This window comes from Ornithodoros turicata, chromosome 8 (assembly GCF_037126465.1).
Source record: "Ornithodoros turicata isolate Travis chromosome 8, ASM3712646v1, whole genome shotgun sequence".
NCBI classification, from domain to species: Eukaryota; Metazoa; Arthropoda; class Arachnida; order Ixodida; family Argasidae; genus Ornithodoros; species Ornithodoros turicata.
Window position 1 is genome coordinate 7566772 of NC_088208.1, and position 15177 is coordinate 7581948.

The window sequence follows — 15177 nt, forward strand, 5'->3', positions numbered from 1 at the left end:
GTCATCGAAACTTGAGGCTCAGCAGATCTTCAAAAATTGACAGAAAGGCACAGCGTTCGTAAACAGGATTGAAATTCCGCGTACTGAATTCTTCGGGCACCTTCTTTTCATGGACTAAATAAAATAAACGCTGTTTTCTGAGTTAGGAGTGGCACTTTATGGCGGCTGTATACACGACTGTGTACTAGTTTCGGTTACTGAGCGTGTAACGACGCATTCGGGGCAGATGAGAGTAACTCGAAAGCCCCGCGCGTAATGGCTTTGCAGCTGTTCAACTATTCATGTTCGCCGCTGTTACTGCAACGTCCCAATTCGAGCGCGCTGCCTACAACAGCTTTGTACAGCTAGGGACAAAAGTTTACGGAACACGGGGGTATTGCATTTCTCCAATGGGACGACACCCTCTACTAAATACTCCTTCACTTTCAAGAAACAGTATAGTTACAATATGTGACGTTTGCTGTCAAACAGGTACTTTTCCGGTTACTCTTGTTTCTCCATGATATTGCCTTCTTGCCAGGTCTCCAATGCGGACATTCGTAGATACTCGGCACGGAGGCACAGAGAAAGGAACGGGTGCAACCAAGCTACCTCAAGAGAAATTTATCCTTTTAATAGATCGTTCCATCGAATGCCCAGACACCGGTCTTTTCCACTGGCTTCTCGCACTCCGAAGAGAAAAAAAGACTGTCCTGTCAAGACCACCTAGATACAGAAAGCCTGCGCGCTCGTAGATAAGAGTCAGCCAATCAGTATCGTGTTTTCAACGGCCGTAGCCAATCACGAACGTGCTTTCAACGGTCGTGGCCACGGAGAAGAACCACTGTCGTCTGCGTGTTGTGATTGAACGCCCCCGCGTACTAAATGGGAAAACTTGGAAATAAAACGCAGAACGGTCAAAAGTGATATTCTGTAAGGCGTCTCGCACTTTTTTGTCTATATGTTTAGATCCAGGTGAGCTGCAGTCATTTGCGGGTTCTTGAATTCGCAGAACGTTGAATCGCAGTAGCAGACGAATTCTGACTATACATGTCCACGTAGCGAAGGAGGGAGAGGAGGTTATGCGCACGCTTTCTGTATCTAGGTGGTGTTGGTCCTGCTTCCATCACCGCCTCGCTTTTATCTGCAACCATGTCTGGCAGGAGAAGCGTACCGTTTGGACTCCCGAAATCACGCACGAGATAAAAATGTGAACTCATCAGGTCATCTGAACTGGGCCCCGCGCCTCCACCTACCTGGGATAACATGCGCTCTCTCCATAGGAGTTAGGATACCGTACATCAAACTCAGGAGCAGTTCCTTTGATCTCTCGGGAGACCACAGCTCCGCGTTTCGGGCCTTCGAAACCCACGAACGCAATCACCTGATAAGGCGTGATTTCGGGCCCTGCTGCGAACTGACGTGAAGGTCGACATGGCGTATCGGTGAGCTGGATCATGCCACATATTAGCGCACTCACTAGATAACATCACACCTGGACTGTTTACAACCGTGATGTTATCTTGTCAGCGAACTCAGCGAGCCGTTCTCTTTGTTGCATTCATTTAACAGTCTGAGTACTCAACATAAATGTATGTTTATTGGATAGGAGGCACATAAAGAGAGGATATGGGGGAGGGGGGGGGGGAGTGCTGTTGATCGAAGACATGTGACGAGGTGCAGCTTGTTGTAAACACTGCTCTGTACAAGGACTGCATTAATGCAGCTTTATTCTTTGCTGCTCTCCAAGTCTGGAATTTCTGCAAAGAGAAAGTATCCTACTATTACTCATCAGCTCCAGTGATGCATGGGGCCAAAACAAATAAATGGAACGAACTGATGGATAGTACTCCTTCCTTGACATTCATTGCTACACTGCTGTGATGCCTGTAGGACATATATTGCACATCACTTTAGTTTTTGCAGCTCAGATCTGTCGCTGCTACATTTCTTGAACTGTGGTGGCTAAATCTCATGCCGTGATTGGTTAAACCGTTACATGCCAGAGATTCCATGTACAGTGCTGGACAAAAGTCTACGGAACACGCCCCGACATATATATTCCACAATATTATTCCGTATACATAACAATATATTATACCAATATATTCCGTCCTCAGAGTGCCATGCTCTGGTGCATTCCTCTGGTGTCACGCTAGCAGCGAATGGGACCGTACAGACTTAAAAACATGTGACTGCATTACCTAGGAACATATCTAAGTTCGTACAGTCTCATTCACTGCTAGCGTGTCATTCTGAGGAAGGAATGCGCTGGAGCGTGTTCCATAAGCTTTGTCCAGCGCTGTAGCACGTTTTATGATGGAGGGACTGCATGTGCTTGTGGTACAAACTGGTTCAATTAGAGTCACTAAATAGGGGTACAGAGTATGTCATTCCTTTTCCGCGCCGGAGCCGCCGTTCAGTGTCCGCGATTGGGCCGATCCTGTCACGTGGTTTCTCACTCCAAGAACGCGTTGTCATATTGAGTCCCCTCCACCCAAAACCGGTTTCCTTTGTTGCGAGCTGGCTCCCCTGCGCTCTGTTCTCGGCGGAGAAAGGGGCGGTTGTCGTCCCGTCGCTAGGCGACGCAGCCGCGCCGGACCCAAGATGGCGGTCTCGCTCGCCGGCGTGGCTCAATGTCTCTACTCTGCATCCCTATTTAGTGACTCTAGGTTCAGTAACTGGGCTCAAATGGAGGCGCGCATCAGTGACCCCTCCATCCTGCCATCTGATAAAGAACTAGCGTATCTAAGCACGTGCAGAGCCATTTATAGGGAGAGTTTGGCCATTCTTTGATCTTTTGCCGCCTCATGGGAGGAGCTTATTTTGACGTCAGAGTCGTCCTTGCGCCGCCCAAAAAGCCTGAATCCGAGCGGAATCCGCTTATCAGCCATCTAGTCCGCGCCATATTGATGCTGTCCTCCAGCTGGTCGACACCTTCGTGGCCGTGTTGAATGTAATCTACAGGAATAACCGGCTTATGGCCCACTGGCGCAAGTGATAAGGGGGCTTTGTTGCCGAACAGAAAGAGTTCAAGGACGAAAGGCTTTCGAAGCAAGAAGTACGCACGTGTCTTCTCACCTTGGATTGTAAACAACGATCAGCATCAATATGGCGTCTGCGACCGGTTGACGACTGGACAAACAATGGAGCACGACGAGGGAGGTCGTTCGGCCGTGACGTCGCATGACGCGCTTTAAGTTAGGCTCCTCCAATGGCCAAACTCTCTCTATAAACGGCTCTGAGCACGTGTATGCAAGAGTGCCGCAGATGGCAGGGCGGGGCCACGGTAGGGTGGATCAAGTTAGCATTTAAGCACTTTGTGTATTTCTCAATAAACCATCGTTGGAAGTGCGCCTATGTGTTGTGTACGTATCTCTCTCCGTCCTTGTCTCTGTAGCGCTTTAAAGTTATGATCTCGTACCAACAGGCCCAGCTCTCCTCGTTGCTGAGTATCTTTGTCACTCATTTATTCGCTCTGGATTTAGCCATTTTCGTTTTTTTTTTAAGTGATCTGGAGTAGATGGCTCTCGTAATGAGTGCCTACTTCTCAATTTTTTTCTCTCAACTCAACTGCTATAAAGTACATGTTCAGTAATGAAATGCTTACACACTCTTAAAAATGAACTTCACCGCATAGCACGCTCCTAGCCAACCATAATCTCTAATGATACCGTTATCTGCCCTGATTTGTTGAAAACGGGAGGCGTACGCCTTTTTTGTGACAATTATGAACAGCATAAGTGTCACAGAAAAGGCGTACGCCTCCCGTTTTCAACAAATCCGGGCAGATAACGGTATCATTCGAGATAATGGTTGGCTAGGAGCGTGCTATGCGGTTAAGTTCATTTTTAAGAGTGCATAGTATCAAAAGCAACCTTGGAATTGTAGCCTAATTACTCTGCAGGTTGTCTGCAATCCAGTCTGAGTTACTTGTGGAATTCCGTAAAATATTCCCTGCACTGTTTCAATTTGTGGAATTACTTTATATGCAAATAGCTTCATTTTAAATCTCTGATCATTTTCACAACGTCCAGGATTTTAACCCATTTTTAACCCATCACGGAACACGACCATCACAGCAACTCCAAAACACAACGCGTGTGATTAGGGGCACACCTGAATAGCGAGAGATGTTGTTTCACATAACGTAAGTGTTGCCATTTAACTATAACCCCAATAGAGGAGATGCATAGTAGGTTCTTACATTAGTATTAAGCAGAGCTTGTTGTAAACAGAGGAGACAGACGCCAATGAACGAAAGGGAACAAGTCAGTGAGAGACTAAATGACGTTCAATTCACTAGTTCAGCAGAAGCTGTGAAGAGGATGACAGCACTCAAGGTGTCCCTGACATAACATTATTGGTGTCAAAACCCAGGATTATTATTGGTACTCTATAGCTCCACAAACTGGCATTGTGTAGGGGTGAGGAGAGATACTAGGAAGATACAAAGCTGCTACACTTGAGCAATAAAAAAAAAGAAAGAGCACAAGTCCAATAATCAATAATTACTCAATATCATACACAGCATTTGAAAGTATCACCAGAACAACACAGGACAAGGCCACATAGAAGACGGCTACACTGAGGTGTTATGACAAAACATGAATTAAATAAAAAAAACTACCACAAAAATAGTAATGTTTAATTTTCGACATGTGGTCGAGCAAATCAGAAATAAAATTAGGCATAAACAGGTAATGGTTACGAGAAATACCAAATAAATCAAAATAAATGTCTCGGGGGTGGGGGGATTCTTTTTAAATGTGCCTGCATTCTGGGTCTTTCTAGTGGGGCCCCTCCCAGCATGGCTTTTAAGCATAAAGACTGGATATAAGGCAAATATAATCATAAATACTTCAGCTTGCTTTCATATTTTCTCTAATTCACTAACTAGACCAATCTTGGAACCCTGATGTGGAAGGAATGCCACAGTACCAACGTCAACATCTCTCTCCCCCTCTCAACGAATCGTTTGCAGAATGCACACAATATCCTTAGTGCTGCAGTGGCACAAACCATAAGTTTGCAAGTCCATATGATCCAGCCTCGATTGAAATTGAAAACATCCTTCTGCTCGAACAGAAGGCGTAGAGGTTAAAGGAGCCCCAATCCTGTTGTCCAGAACCACAGCGAGCAAGACTCATTTGAAGACAAGTTCCCCACGGCCACTCACTATCGCGACGAAATGTATGCATTCTCTTGTCATGAGTGTCACACAACAGTGCAGAATTCAGCTGTCAGTCCACCTGCTGCACAGAAAATCTTTGGCCTCCCTCAAGTATTCCAAAGATTGTCCTCACAAATTGCGCATGCCAATATTTGCAGACAAGTCTGGATGAGATTCTGGGACCATTTCAGGACGACCGCTCACGACTGCACATGGGGCAGATAACACGTATTTTCGGTTGTCTCTATCACGTACAAACTTTGGTAAACAGGAGCTCAGTTACGTCGGACTACTGCTTTGGAATTCACTTCTGACAGAGCTTAGGAAATTGAATAGAAAGTACAAATTGGAAACAACAATTGAAGGTCTTTCTTCTGTAGTCCCAGTGACAGAACTGAGAAGCTACCTGTAGCAGCTCGTGGAGCAGAAAAAAATCAGGTTGGAGCAGCTTTTACTGTCCATGGAGCAGAGTGTACGGACTCCCGATTTCCTCCTTTAAAGGGGCACTAAAATGCAAAAACAAGTTCACTTCAGATTACATTACACGCTATGTTAATTTCGAACTTATAATTGATAACTGATTCCGTTACGGAATTACAATCGAAATTATACCGGGCTCTTCCTTGCTTCGGCGCTAAGCAGTGAACGTCGTTTCAGCTCGTGCATCGGTGTTTTTAGTTCATGCTGCGCTTGCCACACCATTCAGATATCTCCGGTGAAAAACAGTGCGCGTTGTGAAGAGTAACTGGCGTCGCTGTCCGAAGGATATGAAGATAAATGTTGTCAGCGGAACATTCGTGAGGACTGCTGTTGACTACAATTCAGTGAATCGATATTGAAAAATGCAGCAGAACGCATCATGCCGCGCATATACGGAACACTACCATCGGACGAGTTCCGAGTCCACACGGCCCCGATAGGTAAGGGTGCGCTTCTCCTGCTGTCTCAATGGATGCCGCCAATCTTTGCCTCCTGGGGTCCCATTCGTTGCCGCCAAAGACGGCTCTGTTTTCATTGCGTTTTTGTTGTAAACGGTAGTGCTGTGAGAACTAGTAGTTTTGCTTGCTTTAAGCTAATTGAAACACAGACTTTCATTTGAGAGCAAGCTGTTTTCGCATTTTAGTGCCCCATTAAAGGGGCACAAAACAGGTCGAGGTACATTCTCAAATTATTATGCCCAATGAAAGAAACATAGCTCACGATATCCAAATCTGAAATTCTTTTGCTTCTAGCGAGCGTCTTTAACACGAAACAATGCCATTCAACGAGCATAATCCGCGCGAGTCTCTCCTTATCCTTGGAACCGAGTCACTTCATTATATTCCAGCGTATAGCAATACCGAATTCTAGGCGGTGGAAGTGGGGGAGTTTTCGCTCTCCTAGCCAATGACGGACCCCACTGAGACAAGCTGCAGCTCGCGAGGGAACTGGTTGTGGGGACATCGCGGTGACCTCGCGGAGCAATACAGCACCGGAAACATAGTGCGCACGTGCAATATAATATTCAGGGTTTTGGTACGGTTTGAACTGGCTATCTTGGATTTGACAAGTGGAATGTGTTTAGAGTTGACCTCACCTCTCGATATTACAACAAAATTGATGTATAGGCGTCCCACATTCTAAATGGCTGATGATGTGCGACGTCAAAATGACGTGTCGCTATTGTCGCCAGGAGATCGCAGGGCGGAGCATAAGGGCGAAAGAGTGCAGTGAATATTCAGTCGGTTTGGCGTCAATATTACTTTTTTGCGACAACAATTTTTTGAAAACGTTCATCGTCGGTGACGTATCATGATACATAAAAAAAAGTGCGCCTTGTATACCTGTTTATTGCCCCATTAAGAGCAGCGCGTCGTGGGATTCCTCCAGGGGACACCTCACGGACTGTGTCAGACCTCGCTGAGGGAGTCAGAAAGTGACCTTGCCGTGATACCGGGAGACATGATGACACCAGAGCTTCAGCTGCTCGGTGCAGTGCTGAGTAAACCCTTCAAATATCACAGCTTACCAGATTATAATGCCCATGTCATAGGTACCCCTTCCCAGTGCCGCATTTGGAAGCAAAAGGTGGCGCTACTCGTCAACCCAGTTATTAGTTCAACTTCTACAATACTTCGTACTTCATCTTTAGTATTTGTATGTATTTGTACAAGCGGTGCATGTCCCACGGGAGATGCTTCTTTCTAAAGTTGATTATCATCATCACTCTACGAGTTTTCATAGGAGCTGTTGCCGTCGTCTGCAACGGGAGTCGTACGTCCGCTTCTGCGCGTTCAAAGTTCTAATTTCCATTGTCAAATCACGATGATTTGATCATAATTAAAAACTTTGATCCCGTTACGGAGCTATAATCGAAATTATACCGGGCTCTTTCTTGCTTCGGCACTAAGCAGTGAACGTTGTTTCAGCTCGTGCATCTGTTTTCAGTCCATGCTGCGCGTGCCATACCATGGAGCATGTTGTAGACGACGACGAGAGACTTGAAAGAACTGACAATGAAGTTGTGGTATGTGCGTGCGTTCATTCCTTCTTCAGGCAGCGTCCTGTATGCATGGGTTGAATAGAAGAGTTCTTTGAGTACTCTGCCGGAGTCCCCGAACTTCGATCACTCGACTTCTACAACGTAACATGTGGCGACCAGACGGTAGATACGACGCACGCAGAAGAAAGAAGGTTCAGGGATGGCAAATGTAGGACACCTAAAAAAATTCAACCCACAGAGAACGGTGTTCGATGTCTACGTGGAACACTTTGAACTGTACACTGCTGCAAACGGAGTAGCGGATGACAAGAAGAGCAAGGTCTTCCTAACAGCCATAGGAGATGAGGCGTACGTGACGTTATGAAGCCTGCTTCTTAAGCAGACGTCAAGTGCAGCAAGTTATGACGGACATCGTGAAACAGCTGAGTCAGCACTACACACCTACGCGTTCGGTGGTGGCTATCAGTTCCACCACCGCAGAAACCTGCAGGCACATGAATCAATCAACGACTTCATAGTGGCTCTCAAGACCCTCGCACGATCCTGCAACTTTGGAGCATACCTTGAGGACGCTCTTCGGGATGAAGTTATCACTGGCCTTCTGAATGACAACATTAGATGCAGTCTTTTGGCTACGGGTGAAAAAGAAGCAACACTCAACCACGTTTATCAAGTGGCAAACGATATGGAAGCAGCTGAGACACAGGCACGAGAGATGCGTCAGGAAGCGTCTGCAGCGACGGCTGATGACGAACAAGTAGATGTGCACTGGAAGCAATCAAGAGCAGCAAAACAAAAAGGGAAACAGATTCCTGGGCCTGCTACACAAGGCAACAGGCAAGAATGTTATAGATGTGGCAGACGGCATAAGCCTGGTGACTGTCCTTTCAAGAACAGTCGGTGCCATAGATGTTCGAAACGTGGTCACTTAGCTAAAATGTGTAAAACTAAGCTTCTTGCGAAAGGAATGTCTAGACAACATGCAGAGGTTGTAGATCTTGCCAGAAGATATTTTTGCGAGTCTTACTGGCGGAAAGATATTTACGGTGCTTGATCTTTCAAGAGCGGTACTACCTGTTGGTACTTGACGAACGTTCGCAAGAACTGTGTACAGTAAACACACATCTAGGTCCTTTTCAGTATCGGCATTTGCCGTATGGCTTTGCAAGCGCACCAGCGACGTTTCAGGCTGCAATGGATAAGGTCTTGCAAGGATTACCCGGTACAGCGTGTTACCTGGGTCTGTGGCAAAGATAGAGTTCGGTGTAGTGAAAGAGTCGAGCAAGTTCTGGAAAGGCTCGCCAGGCGTGGCATGAAACTGAATTCTGAGAACTGTTGCTTCTTTCAGCCTAGTGTTGAACACCTTGCACCTATAGAGGCATCGGGGTTGCACCCCACAGAGATAAAGGTTGAGGCCATAGTAAATGTGCCAGAGCCAACCTGTGTGACGGAGCTGCGAGCTTTCCTGGGTCTCATAGGGTTTCACGGTTACCAAATGTAGGTCAGGTCCTGGAACCGTTGTACCAGTTGTTACGCGGGAGATGCTAAGTGGAACTGGAATTCCAAATGTCGCAAAGCATTTCAAGATTGCAAAGCTTTGTTATGCAGCAACAGAGTTTTGGCACTGTTCGATCCTAAAAAGGATATTAGGCCTGCTTGTAACGCATCTTCCTATGGGTTTGGAGCTGTTATCTCCCAAACTGACAAGGGCATAGAAAGACCCTTAGCTTTTGCATCTTGTACGTTGAATACAAGTGAACGTAATTGCGCGCACTTAGAAAAGGAGGCTTTGGAAATTGTCTTCGGTATCAAAAAGTTTGAAAGGTACTTGATGGGTCGAGAATTCGAAATCGTGACCTATCATCAGCCGCTCTCTTCACTTTTTGATCCAAAGAAGCACGCCAGTGCAGTAGCAGAGTACATCGATGGTTGATGTTTCTAGCAAACTTCAGGTACCACATACGCTAGCAAAAAGGTGGTACCATAGGTAATGCTGATGGGTTATGACTTCCACTTCCAAGTGGAACAAATTTACTGCTTCTCAGCCATAAGAGACATACCGCAAACTGCCATAGATGTTCAGACTGCGACTGACAAGGACGAGGTGTTACGTACCGCAAGGGAAATGACATTGTCAGGCTGGCCACGTGAGGTAATGGACGAGCTGAAACCGTTCTCTGTCCGTAGGTACGATCTGTCAGTGGACACTAACTGTGTTGTGTGGAATAATCATGTAGTCATACCAGAAGCTTTACAACGTGAAGTGCTCGAAATGTTGCGCTAGGAGCAACCGGGAATTAACAAAATGAAAGTTTTGGCTCGATCCACAGTGTGGTGGGTTGGTATTGACAAGCAGTCGGAAAAGGTCACAAATTTGTCAGAATGTTAGACCGTCGTTGCCGGCTGCACCTTTGCAACCTTGGCATAGGTAGGGAGTAACGCGTTACAAAGTAGTGCTTTACCGGTAACGCGTTACATTTGAGTAGTGAAATATAGTAACGCATTACATTTGGGAGAACAGTAACGAGTAACGTAACGTCATTACATTTTTAACAACTAAGGCGTAACTGCGTTATGCATTATTGCGTGTTCGGGAACTTGAATGCTTGAGCGAGGACCGTGCCTGCAGAATCCGAGAAAATCCCAGATTTTTTCTATTCATCTTCAACAATGACAAGAAGGTCACATCGACACCCACGAAGAACGCAAAAGAAGGGTTGTCGACCTACCCTGGTTGAGGTGTCACCTTTGTTTACCACCTCTGTTTTTCACTCCCTCTGAATATTTTTCGGACAGATGGGACAAAAGTGGCAGAAAAATAGCCTCTACCCTCTGAATAAGTAACAAAGTACCAAGGAATTGGCTGTTTGGATTTGTACTGTATGAGATAAAAGGTCACCGTCTCTATCAACCTTGACAAGGAGCACTACTGGTCATTAGGCGTCCTCTCAGCCTAACGGGCGAAGCTCACCGATGAACATTTTGAACATCAGCTACTTCTGCATTGCAATAAATCGTACATGTAAGTTCCGTTCAGGTGTGACCCTTGTTTCTGCCCAACCTTGCTTGTATTGATTTGCGGAATGCACTTATGTGACTCAACCAAAAAATGGTACATATTATAAGGACAACTGGTGAAGTAATCCAAAAGTAACTGCATTACTTATCAGAAGTAACGGCGTTAGTAACGCGTTACGTACTACCACAACAGTAAGGAATAACGTAACGCATTACTTTTCAAAAAAGTAGTGAGTAACGATAGTGCACTACAAAATAAAAGTAACTTCCCCACCTATGAACCTTGGTCATGCAGCGTGACCCCCATGGGAGCGTGTTTTTATTGATTTTGCGCAGAAAGAAGGGAAATACTTCTTGGTGTTAATTGACGTGCACTCTAAGTGGCTTGAAGTACGTATCATGAGCAACACGTTGGTCGATAACACAGTGGAACAAGTTTGCTCCATTTTTTCTGCGTACGGATTGCCGAAAAAGATGGTGACCGACAATGGTCCTCAGTTTAAGTCGCATCGGTTTGAAGGCTTCCTAGAAGCAAACGGAACACGACACACTGTAACACCTCCGTATCATCCTGCTTCAAATGGATCCGCGGAACGTGCTGTACAAACACTTAAAAAAGCCCTCCTTAAAGCAGCTTTAGAGGATGAACAGAAGGGAGTTAGCTGTTCACTTCAACATCGGGTTGATAACTTTCTCTTTGCGAACTACCCCACACACATTCACCAATAAGACGCCGAGCGAATTATTTCTGGGGCGTAAGGTACGGACAAGGTTGGTACAACTTAGGCCAAGTTTGGCATCTGTAATGACTGAGAAGCTCGAAAGGACTGAGTTGTGCGCGGACAAAAAGCGTCGCCAGAGCATTTCGTACAGTGTTCGTGACAAAGTCTTTGTGAAAACTGTGCACGGTGAAAAGACAAAACTGGTTGCCTGGACAAATAATCAGAATTAAATCATCCGTAACATACCTAGTGAAGGTACGTGGTACACCAAACACTGTTTGTGCACACAGACCATTTGAGGCTCGCGTCTAACAAAATAGTGCATGAAGAACAGCCGAGTAATGCTGTGTGGTCTTGGTCGTGGGACCCTATTACTGAAACCTCGTCTCAGGAAATGCAGTCACCTTCAAGAGCAACACCATCTCCGCAACAGTTAAGACGAAGTACAAGAGATCGACGTCCACCAGATCGCTATGGGCAGTTGTGAACTATTTGTGTTGTTCATTACACTCATTTCTTTGGTTGGGGGGGGGGAGAAATGTTGTAAACGACGACGAGAGACTTGAAAGAACAGACGACGATGAAGTTATGGTAGGCGCGTGTGTTCATTCCTTCAGGCTGCGTCCCGTATGCACGGGTTGAATAAACGAGTTCTTCGAGTACCCGCCGGAGTCCCTGAACTTCGACCACTCGACTTCTACAACGGAACGGAGCAGTCCCAGCGAAAAACATGGCGCTCGCCGCAGAGCAGACTAGCGTCGCTGTCCGAAGGACGTGAAGATGAATGTTGTCGGCGGAATGTTCGTGTCAACTGCTGTGGGCTACAATTCAGTGCATCGGTAATGAAAAATGAAGCAGTGGGCATCATGCCGCGCATATACGGAACACTACGATCGGACCCGTCCCAAACCCACATGCCCAAGATAGGTAAGCGCACACTTCTCCTGCTGTCTCATTGGATGCCGCCAATTTTTGCCTCCTGGGGATCCCATTCGTTGCCGCCAAAGACAGCTCTGCTTTCATTGCGTTTTTCTTCTAAACGGTAGCGCTGTGTGAACTAATTTTGCTTGCATTAAACTAATTGAAACACGGACTTTCATTTGAGAGCAAGTTGTTTTGGCGTTTTAGTGCCCCATTAAGCGGGTGGAGTATGTAACATATGTGAAACACGTACCCCTCATGTAACGTAGGTTTTTAGGCATTGTATTCCACTAGTCATTGCATTTGTCCTCTCAATATATATATATATATCCGCATTGATAGTGTGTTTTTCATGGAAGAATGAAGCTACGCATCAAAATTATGTACCAAAATTAATGCATCTCAGCGTAATTTTTCAGAGTAGGCATTATTTTAATTAATCAATTACGATTTTGTAAGTCAGTCTGGTAATAAACACCCACTTGTCTACCCTTCTGAACAAATGCACATGCCCACAAACGACTGGGGCCAGGACGTCACACTGCAGAAAAATGACAGTCCCTGAGTTTCCCGAGCTCTTGTCCAGACTTCTACACTGACCATTCTATTGGAGCGATGTACCACAGCAATTCATGGAATTCACCCTAGGAAATATCATTCACCGTCATCACCATGAAGGAAAAAAAAAAAAAAAAAAAAATCGTACGTGAAATGTCAAAATTTAGTCTCAACGGCAGGGATTTGCACAGAAAGTTCATTTCATGAGGGTGCTGGAATGCTACTGGGTGTGCATGGCAACTGTATCACCTAGGAGCACACCTTGTACATTCCGATCAAGACATTTTGGAGGCGTTCCCCTTTTCAACAGTAGCATTGGCTTTGCAGCCTCGCACAAAAATGAACGGACTGCTTACCTTCGTCGTCGCTGTCACCCGCATTTTCCTGCGGAAAAAACGGAAACAAAGTGATTAGTTAGCTCCGCGGATTCTTCTACAATTTCAACGTTCGAACGTACTAAGTCTCCGCTGGTGGGATCGTCCCCGAGTCCTCCCATTTGTCGCATCATCTCTTCGAAGTCACCTCCTCCGCCGCCCGCTAGTTCGTCCCCGGAGTCATCCTCGTCCATCCATTTGTTGAAGTCGACCTTGAGCCAATGGAACTTTGCGCCTTCTTTCAAGAGCCTGCTCCAGTAGGGTCCTTCCTCCGCTTTCTGCAGGACAAACTCAACCCCACGGGGGTGCACTACATGCCGAGAGTCCTCTGGCTGCGGAAGAGGGGAAACAAAAATGGCTCACAAAAAAAATCTGGAGCCCGACAACCATCCTTTTCTTTTTACCTTGATGGGATGTAAAAAGTTGATGGTGACTTCGTGCTCTTTGGCATCTGTTCCTCCGACTCCTTTGAAGTATAGGGAATCTTTGTCTACTTTAATTGTGGGGTTCTTGCAGTCCTCCAGCGCCACCTTTAGGTAGAGCAGGCCTTTCCTCTGTGCCCACAGAACGGGTGGTGGTGATAATTTACTGCGAACAGAAGCAGTGGTCACACCCCACCCACCACTTAACAGCACACTGCGACGAACCCTGTTGAATCGCACCGCGGAGCTACTTGCATAAAATCAACTAATTGCCTCAATAACGATGATCAGGTTTTCGAGATAGCTATTTTCTTGCATACGCAATAAACTCAATTACGCCGAATCAATTTCCCAATCACACGTGATCAGTTTCGGAGTCGCCATCATATTGCAGCAGGCAACCGAAGTATGGCACTCAAATTAAAAAAAAAGGACAATCGCTACACAATAACGTCGTAACTTATCGTTAGTGAAGCACATGGCTGCATTCCACCCGGCGTACAAACCATTTGGGATGTGTAGCTGCATTTCTCACGCCTCTTCGCGCGCCTATCTCCTTAGATGCATGCTACGCACGCTTCGGTACCACGAATGCGAGGGTCGGTTACACAAAAATATCCCAGTAGCACGAGGATTGTGTTTCGTACCATTCGCTCATAGCTCTCGTAACGTCGCTATCAAACACTGCACGACAAGTGTAAGCCTAACTGGACAGCGTTGTTCAGAACCATTCAGAATCTTCTCGAACAGCGTGCAGGTGGAGCCACGAGACTAAACGCCGGTAAATTTTTCACGAAATACGGAGAAAGATCGGCTCACGCACATTTTACACATCATCGATGATTGGAGAAGGAGCGCACAACGCCCAATTGGGGCAAATACTCACCTTTCTACCGCTGTTTCGCCTGTCATTTTAGCGAGTCGAAGATGAAGAGGTACACTGGCGAAGGAAGTGAAAGCGGTGAGAGAGCGTGGTGCAAGAAGCGAAGACGTACGCCGCAGCGAAGGTTTACTTTATTTTAAATATTAAGGTAATAGTTGTGTACATAAAAACGTTTCGAACAATATATATTTATGTGGCAACACAAAACTAAGCTTTTGTTAAGAGTGATTTACTGCAACTGACGTAACTGCGGTTCTGCTAGAGCAGACGCTCCCGAACGGACGTCGGACCTCGTTCCGGACAGGCGGATGTCCAGTCGCGTGCACGGAAGATCCGTTGTGACAAGAGCGATTGTTTGTTCTGCAGGAATTCAAGCGTGCAGCATGGCTTAAATCCTTCAGAGGCACCTTTTATACGGGACCTGGAATGCCAAGTAGCCCACATGGCTTCTTTTAAAGATTCCTTTTGGGTGAGTCCTATGCATTTTCGGTTCCCGGAAAGCCATTGACCTTTCAGAATGACACGGTCGTTCAAAGGGCAGTAAATTGACATTAAGAGCAGATTTCCTGCTCCAGCACTTGCTGCACAAAAAAGATTCCTCAGACCTTGAGCTTATACATTCCCGACTAAAAAGCTGAAGCGATT

General features: G+C 46.1%; 2 protein-coding genes across 3 annotated transcripts in view; one reads left to right on the top strand and one right to left on the bottom strand.

The window, feature by feature from the left end:
- Nucleotides 1-1557: 1557 nt before the first annotated feature.
- On the bottom strand, nt 1558-14645 carry LOC135366440 (prostaglandin E synthase 3-like). 2 transcript variants are annotated; one of them, XM_064599141.1, is made up of 5 exons: nt 14536-14645; nt 13632-13815; nt 13311-13559; nt 13210-13237; nt 1558-1739 (listed from the first exon to the last, which is right to left on the bottom strand). In XM_064599141.1, exons 1-5 carry the CDS (start codon nt 14559-14561, stop codon nt 1708-1710), a joined length of 519 nt encoding a protein of 172 aa, XP_064455211.1. In that variant the 5' UTR covers nt 14562-14645; the 3' UTR covers nt 1558-1707. The 2 variants fall into 2 exon arrangements, with proteins under 2 accessions (XP_064455211.1, XP_064455212.1); XM_064599142.1 differs by lacking the exon at nt 14536-14645 and adding an exon at nt 14297-14399.
- Nucleotides 14646-14789: 144 nt separating this feature from the next.
- Nucleotides 14790-15177, top strand: part of LOC135366439 (nostrin-like) — a 29728-nt gene continuing 29340 nt past the window's right edge. The window contains exon 1 of the mRNA XM_064599140.1: nt 14790-15001. Coding sequence (XP_064455210.1) covers nt 14975-15001 — 27 coding nt within the window. The 5' untranslated portion in view covers nt 14790-14974. The remainder of the gene's footprint in view (nt 15002-15177) is intronic.

Bases quoted from the DNA above. Each gene is read 5' to 3' on its own strand.
- LOC135366440 (XM_064599141.1), bottom strand. From the start codon at position 14,561: ATGACAGGCGAAACAGCGGTAGAAAG. The intron at 13,238-13,310 runs GTACGTTCGAAC...TTTTTTCCGCAG, and splicing joins ATCCCACCAGCGGAGACTTA to GAAAATGCGGGTGACAGCGA. The intron at 1,740-13,209 runs GTAAGCAGTCCG...TTCTCTTTGCAG, and splicing joins GGGTGACAGCGACGACGAAG to AAATTCCAGACTTGGAGAGC.